Source organism: Oncorhynchus keta, chromosome 4 (genome assembly GCF_023373465.1).
Source record: "Oncorhynchus keta strain PuntledgeMale-10-30-2019 chromosome 4, Oket_V2, whole genome shotgun sequence".
In the NCBI taxonomy this organism is placed as follows: Eukaryota; Metazoa; Chordata; class Actinopteri; order Salmoniformes; family Salmonidae; genus Oncorhynchus; species Oncorhynchus keta.
The window spans coordinates 55,450,176-55,458,474 of NC_068424.1; the positions used below are offsets into that span (position 1 = coordinate 55,450,176).

An 8,299-nucleotide genomic window follows, 5' to 3' on the forward strand; every position below is an offset into this window, starting at 1 on the left:
TCTAAGAGCTTTCCATACCAGGATTGTGCAACATTTGCACATTATTCTTTTTCCAATTCTTCAAGCTCTGTCAGAATGGTTGTTGATCATTGCCAGACAGGCATTTTCAAGTCTTGCCATAAACTTTCATGACAATTTAAGTCAAAAGTGGAACTAGGGTTCTCAGGAACATCAATGTAGTATTGGTAAGCAACTCCAGTGTATATTTGGCCTTGTGTTTAAGGTTATTGTCCTGTTGAAAGGTGAATTTGTCTCCCAATATCTGTTGGAAAGCAGACTTAACCAGGTTTTCCTCTAGGATTTTGCCTGATTTTGCCTGCTTAGCTCTATTCGGTTTTCGTTTAATACAAAAAAAATCCCTAGTCCTTGCCGATGATAAGCAAACCCATAACATGATGCAGCCACCACCATGCTTTTGCACATCTGTCTTATTGCAAACAGGATGCATGTATTGGAATATTTCAATTCTATACAGGCTTCCAACTTTTCACTCTGTCATTTAGCTTAGCATTGTGGAGTAACAACTGAGGTTGGATCAACAACATTGTATTCTCCTATCACAGCCATTAAACTCTGTAACTATTTTAAGGTCAACATTGGCTCATGGTGAAATCCCTGAGCGGTTTCCTTCCTCTCCGGCAACTGAGTTAGAAAGTACGGCTGTATCTTTGTTGTAACTGGGTGTATTTACACCATCCAAAGTGTACTTAATAACTTCACCATGCTCAAAGGGATATTCCATATATGCTTTTTAAATTTTTACCCATCTACCAATAGGGGCCCTTCTTTGTGAGACACTGGAAATCCTCCTTGTCCTTTGTGGTTGAATGTGGGTTTGAAATTCAGTGCTCGACTGAGGGACCTTACAGACAATTGTATGTGTGGGGTACAGAGATGAGGTAGTCATTCAAAAATCATGTTAAACACTATTATTGCACACAAAGTGAGTCCATGTAATATTACATGACTTGTTAAGCACATTTTAACTCCTGAACGTATTTAGACTTGCCATAACAAAGGAGTTGAATACTTATTGACTCAAGACATTTCAGCTTTTCATTTATTATTTATTTGTAAAAAAAATGTCTAAAAACATAATTGTACTTGGATATTATGGGCTATTGTTTGTAGGCCAGCTACAGAAAATCTCAATCTCTTTTAAATTCAGGCTGTAACAACAAAACGTGAAAAAGTCAAGGGGTTACTCAAGGCACTGTCGAGAGAGAAAAACAGACAGACAGACAGAGACAGGCAGGCAGGGAAACAAGCAGTCAGTCAGTCAGTCAGTCAGTCAGTCAGTCAGTCAGTCAGTCAGTCAGTCAGTTAGTCAGTCAGTCAGTCAGTCAGTCAGTCAGTCAGTCAGACAGACAGACAGACAGACAGACAGACAGACAGACAGACAGACAGACAGACAGACAGACAGACAGACAGACAGACATGGATCTATGTTCTATGTTACAATGCCTGCTTCGCAACTGGTGGCAATGAGACATGCCCACGTTAAACTCTTATAGGCTGACCACACCGCTCGCATCGCAAAATAAATGTAGAAATCGATGTTATTCAATTATTGCACCCACACTGCTCGCGCGCGTCCACGAGCGTCTGTGTTGCCAAGGGCTAAAATAGAAGTAACTCTTCATTGGTTTATAGAAGCAGGTCCTGCCTCTCCCATCTCTGAATTGGTTTATAGAAGCAGATACCCACGTGCCATCTCCTCATTGGTTATACCCACGTGGGTGATTGAAAGACGAACTGTTGCCGGTTGTCGTGGTAATACTATGACAGTTTAGATGCCAATCACCATATAAGTTAAATTAAGAAAAAGCCTGGAAGGAAGAGAGATGACTAGAAATTATTAGGTTGACTGTTTTTGTGTGGATTAATTGTCAGAGTAAAGGACCTTGTGCAATTCAGGTAAAATAACAACCTAATGTTTATATCCCAGGATAAATTAGCTAGTAACAGCAAGCTAGCTAAACAGGACAAATTAGCTAGCAAGTGCAAGCTAACTAGATAAATTGCCATACATGTTTAATGCTTTTCTACCTGTCCCCAAATTAATGTCATTGGTTCAGAGTTTGTTTTGATATTTTAACCTGCGTGTCGTGATCACGTTTGGTGTAGGGTGACAAAATAAATGTATGCACGTCGGTATGGGTTCCGTGTTGCACGGGAGGGACAGACAGACAGACAGACAGACAGACAGACAGACAGACAGACAGAGTGAGTGAGGCCGAGACATGAAACTCCATTCATGGAGGGTGATTGTCTTGGCTTACCCCTAATGCCGCCATGTGTTGACTGGGGATTATTTGGCAGCCACGTCTCTTCCTGCAGGCACGAGGTGGTGTTAGCTCCGCATCACGGATGCCCTTTCATGTGGCTAGGAGAGAACGCAGAAAGACAACAACACGGTTAGAATTCTTTGTGTTCTACAGCAGTGGTGGTTCCCCCAAAGTCCCTTGTACCATGGGATAAAACAGTGTTTCTAGCCCAGGGTCCTCCAACTCCTAACCCGGAGAGCAGTGTTGGAATACCGATGTGTTACCACTGGACGGGAACAAAAGCCTGTACTCACCCAGCAGCTCTCCAGGACAGGAGTTAGAGAGGCTCATTCTAGCCTTATCCCAATCGAGAACTAAACTGAGATCAGACAAATATTGGAGCACAGAATTGATCTGCTTGATATCAGGCTTATCTTGAACCGCAACCGCTTAAGAGTTGGCTGTGACCCACCATCTTTGGGACACTGATCTACAAACCTGAAATGAACCTGGGAAAGTGCTCAGACTATTGAAACAACATTTACACAATGAGAACACTGTATGAAGTGGAGACGTCCCTGAATTAATTTAACAAAATAAGAACCATATTTAAAGTAACTTCAGATCCAGTAAAGCCTAAAAATAAACATTGGACCTAATATTTCCAGGAGAAAAAGTGGTGTCCCCACATGACACGAGGACTGACGTATTGCAGTACTTAGTCACTCTATTAGACAGAGGCCTAGAGATTCACTACCCATTCTGAGCCAGAACGCTTTGAGTAGTGAGCTCCAAAAACCTCTTTGACTTGGCATGAGATGGACTCCCACCGCTTTTTCTAGCCTATTGATCTTAAATGTGAATTCTCTTTTACTCGGTCTGGGACAATACAAGTCTGCCTGTGTGCTTTTGTCTGCTCACCAGACCATGGCATCAGTCCACTTACTCCATTGAGGTGAGTGAAGGAAGGCTGCTGAGCATCTATTAGGGGTTCCCTATCACCTGGGCTGCGCACCAAACCATGTAACACAGTTGTTGTAACAGTTGCCAGACTGTCAGGGTTGAACAAGTGCATTCAGTTGCAGAGCACTTGCAAGTACGTTGACAGGACGTGTTTACCTCTTTCCATATCAAAATGACCCAGGGCGTGTTTACCTCCTGCCATATCAAAATGACCCAGGGCGTGTTTACCTCCTGCCATATCAAAATGACCCAGGGCGTGTTTACCTCCTGCCGTATCAAAATGACCCAGGGTGTGTTTACCTCCTGCCATATCAAAATGACCCAGGGCGTGTTTACCTCCTGCCGTATCAAAATGACCCAGGGTGTGTTTACCTCCTGCCGTATCAAAATGACCCAGGGTGTGTTTACCTCCTGCCGTATCAAAATGACCCAGGACGTGTTTACCTCTTTCCGTATCAAAATGACCCAGGACGTGTTAACCTCTTTCCGTATCAAAATGACCCAGGGCGTGTTTACCTCCTGCCATATCAAAATGACCCAGGGCGTGTTTACCTCCTGCCATATCAAAATGACCCAGGGTGTGTTTACCTCCTGCCATATCAAAATGACCCAGGGCGTGTTTACCTCCTGCCGTATCAAAATGACCCAGGGTGTGTTTACCTCCTGCCGTATCAAAATGACCCAGGGTGTGTTTACCTCCTGCCGTATCAAAATGACCCAGGACGTGTTTACCTCTTTCCGTATCAAAATGACCCAGGACGTGTTAACCTCTTTCCGTATCAAAATGACCCAGGGCGTGTTTACCTCCTGCCATATCAAAATGACCCAGGGCGTGTTTACCTCCTGCCATATCAAAATGACCCAGGGTGTGTTTACCTCCTGCCATATCAAAATGACCCAGGGCGTGTTTACCTCCTGCCGTATCAAAATGACCCAGGGTGTGTTTACCTCCTGCCGTATCAAAATGACCGAGGGCGTGTTAACCTCTTGCCGTATCAAAATGACCCAGGACGTGTTTACCTCTTTCCGTATCAAAATGACCCAGGGCGTGTTTACCTCCTGCCGTATCAAAATGACCCAGGGTGTGTTTACCTCCTGCCGTATCAAAATGACCGAGGGCGTGTTAACCTCTTGCCGTATCAAAATGACCCAGGACGTGTTTACCTCTTTCCGTATCAAAATGACCCAGGGCGTGTTTACCTCCTGCCATATCAAAATGACCCAGGGCGTGTTTACCTCCTGCCGTATCAAAATGACCCAGGACGTGTTTACCTCCTGCCGTATCAAAATGACCCAGGACGTGTTTACCTCCTGCCGTATCAAAATGACCCAGGACGTGTTTACCTCCTGCCGTATCAAAATGACCCAGGGCGTGTTTACCTCCTGCCGTATCAAAATGACCCAGGACGTGTTTACCTCCTGCCGTATCAAAATGACCCAGGACGTGTTTACCTCCTGCCGTATCAAAATGACCCAGGACGTGTTTACCTCCTGCCGTATCAAAATGACCCAGGACATGTTTACCTCCTGCCGTATCAAAATGACCCAGGACGTGTTTACCTCCTGCCGTATCAAAATGACCCAGGGCGTGTTTACCTCCTGCCGTATCAAAATGACCCAGGACGTGTTAACCTCTTGCCGTATCAAAATGACCCAGGACGTGTTTACCTCCTGCCGTATCAAAATGACCCAGGACGTGTTTACCTCCTGCCGTATCAAAATGACCCAGGACGTGTTAACCTCTTGCCGTATCAAAATGACCCAGGACGTGTTTACCTCCTGCCGTATCAAAATGACCCAGGACGTGTTTACCTCCTGCCATATCAAAATGACCCAGGACGTGTTTACCTCCTGCCGTAAAAATGACCCAGGACGTGTTTACCTCCTGCCATATCAAAATGACCCAGGGCGTGTTTACCTCCTGCCGTATCAAAATGACCCAGGGTGTTTACCTCCTGCCGTATCAAAATGACCCAGGACGTGTTTACCTCCTGCCGTATCAAAATGACCCAGGACGTGTTTACCTCCTGCCGTATCAAAATGACCCAGGACGTGTTTACCTCCTGCCGTATCAAAATGACCCAGGACGTGTTTACCTCCTGCCGTATCAAAATGACCCAGGACGTGTTTACCTCCTGCCGTATCAAAATGACCCAGGACGTGTTTACCTCCTGCCGTATCAAAATGACCCAGGACGTGTTTACCTCCTGCCGTATCAAAATGACCCAGGACGTGTTTACCTCCTGCCGTATCAAAATGACCCAGGACGTGTTTACCTCCTGCCATATCAAAATGACCCAGGACGTGTTTACCTCCTGCCATATCAAAATGACCCAGGACGTGTTTACCTCCTGCCGTATCAAAATGACCCAGGACGTGTTTACCTCCTGCCGTATCAAAATGACCCAGGACGTGTTTACCTCCTGCCGTATCAAAATGACCCAGGACGTGTTTACCTCCTGCCGTATCAAAATGACCCAGGACGTGTTTACCTCCTGCCGTATCAAAATGACCCAGGACGTGTTTACCTCCTGCCATATCAAAATGACCCAGGACGTGTTTACCTCCTGCCGTATCAAAATGACCCAGGACGTGTTCAAAAATGACCCAGGACGTGTTTACCTCCTGCCATATCAAAATGACCCAGGACGTGTTTACCTCCTGCCGTATCAAAATGACCCAGGACGTGTTTACCTCCTGCCGTATCAAAATGACCCAGGACGTGTTTACCTCCTGCCTTATCAAAATGACCCAGGACGTGTTTACCTCCTGCTGTATCAAAATGACCCAGGACGTGTTTACCTCCTGCCGTATCAAAATGACCCAGGACGTGTTTACCTCCTGCCGTATCAAAATGACCCAGGACGTGTTTACCTCCTGCCGTATCAAAATGACCCAGGACGTGTTTACCTCCTGCCGTATCAAAATGACCCAGTGTTGTAACCCTGTGTTTTGTTTACTACTGGGTTGTATTTACTACTTGCTTTCAATTACATTTTTCTCAAGACCTGTTCGACTCCGGACCAAGCCTCTTACAGAGACAACTGAACGAGAGTGCTTCATTAATGAATGTAGGACAATTCCAAGTTGATAAGACCATAAGGGCAATTCCACGGTTCCCGGGATTACGCTTTGACTCAGATTTTTCATTTTAAAATGTACGCCAAACAAAAAACATTGATTTCAAAGTTTAACAAACCATACAATTCTATGTACAAGGACTTTCACAAAAACACATTTACTGGAAGAACTGTGCAAATGCAAAGTTTGGTAACAGAATTACTGTAAAATCTCCCTAAGTGTTTTATGTGACCGGGTTTTCCAGAAACTCTGTTAAATTTCTTCTCCCAATTAAGATTCAAAAACATCTGCTGAAAGAAAGACACCTTGAGTTTGCAAAAATAAATATTTTGGTTATTGATCTACAGTAGGTGAAGTGGATTTACACCCGGTAACGGGATTACATCATGGGTCCCTGATCTGTACTGTACACAAATGCAGAATTCTGGATATGAATGTCATTCTCTTCATGGTGATGTATCCCGAATAGGTAAACGAACGTAGTAATATGGAATATCCTTATTTTGCATATTTATTTTGCATATTCTAAACACTGGCATTTATTGTAATGGACTCCGCTCCCAAAAAAGACCACATTTGAAACAATCTGAACCAATCATAGACGTCTATGTTTCACAAGTTTGGACATCACTCTAGAGCACAGTAAAGCACTGAACAACACAGCACAGTAGAGTTCAGTACATTATACTGTACTCTGCTCTAGTGTGCTCTACTGTACTGAACTATACTGTACAGTACTATAATGTACTCTACTTTCCTTTACTGTACTGTTCTCTATTGTGATCTACTATAAGTGCAGTGTCCTGTACTGTCCAAACTTGTGAAACATCGAACGTCTATGATTGGTTCAGATTTGGTTTGGCCTGTGCAGACTGACCAAATTTCAACCACTTTTCGACATCCACGGATGTCCATTGTCAGCCGGTGCTCAGTGGGTACGGCTGCTGGTTACAGTAAATGGAAAGAGGGTAGGTGGTAGGTGTCAGGAAGAGCAGGGAGAGGTGGTATTAACTGGAGAGAGAGAGAGAGAAGAAAAGTGAGAGGGAGAAGTTGCCCAGACTGTTTTCATAGTCTTGCTTTGACCACCAGATAACAGAAAGACAAAGAAAATAGTTATGAGCTGAACATAACAGTATGGCAGTGGAAGGGAGGACAGTAAGCAGGTGACCCAACAGTGGTTTGTGACTACTATGATTGTAGCAAATTTCTTTGCAGTAATTTGATTCCAGATTTTTCTGTAATTCACTTAATAAGTCCTTCTGTAGCTCAGTTGGTAGAGCATGGCGCTTGTAACGCCAGGGTAGTGGGGTTGATCCCCGGGACCACCCATACGTAGAATGTATGCACACATGACTGTAAGTCGCTTTGGATAAAAGCGTCTGCTAAATGGCATATATTATTATTATTATTATAAACAAACTTGATATCTTTAAAAACACAAACTAATTGGTAGGTCTACCTTTACTTATAACAGAATTACAAGGCAACAATTCTTGAACTTACAGAATGTAAACAATTTCTCTTTCTTATTGATATTATTTGACATGGGGTCTTTATTGTCTTTTGATGTATTTCTGATACATTTTAAGACTTATTCAGGTCGAGGTTTTCTAAGACTCCTTTTCCATCTGTTTGACCAGATAACAAAGCCATTTGCTTTTCCCTAATGGGTGGAAAATGGCTGAAAAATGTACATACGCCTTCATTTCTCAAAAATATAGGCTTTTATTTGACACCCAAATTGACATGATCCTATGAACTTCCCATGTATGAATTAAGGTACTGAAGGTTTGGTTGAACCGCAACACCTGCAGGTTCCTGATGGAGGCATTCAACACGACACTGGATGTCAGAGAACACCACATTGACCCACCATTGACAAGTCAATCTAGCCAATCTAGAGTGAATGCTTGTCCAAACTGCTCCGAGTGAACTGGGTCTATAACTAATGTGGTCCTCAATACACAGGCAATGTGATTGATGCTTCA

At 43.8% G+C, this 8,299-nt stretch overlaps 1 protein-coding gene across 1 annotated transcript in view; it reads right to left on the minus strand.

Annotated features, from left to right (window-relative positions):
• The window catches only part of LOC118378776 (polycomb group RING finger protein 3), a 46,959-nt gene that overhangs the window by 24,854 nt on the left and 13,806 nt on the right, over positions 1-8,299 (minus strand). Inside the window, exon 2 of the mRNA XM_035765762.2 lies at positions 2,283-2,386. Within this exon, the coding sequence (XP_035621655.1) occupies positions 2,283-2,297 (15 nt within the window). The 5' untranslated portion in view covers positions 2,298-2,386. The remainder of the gene's footprint in view (positions 1-2,282; positions 2,387-8,299) is intronic.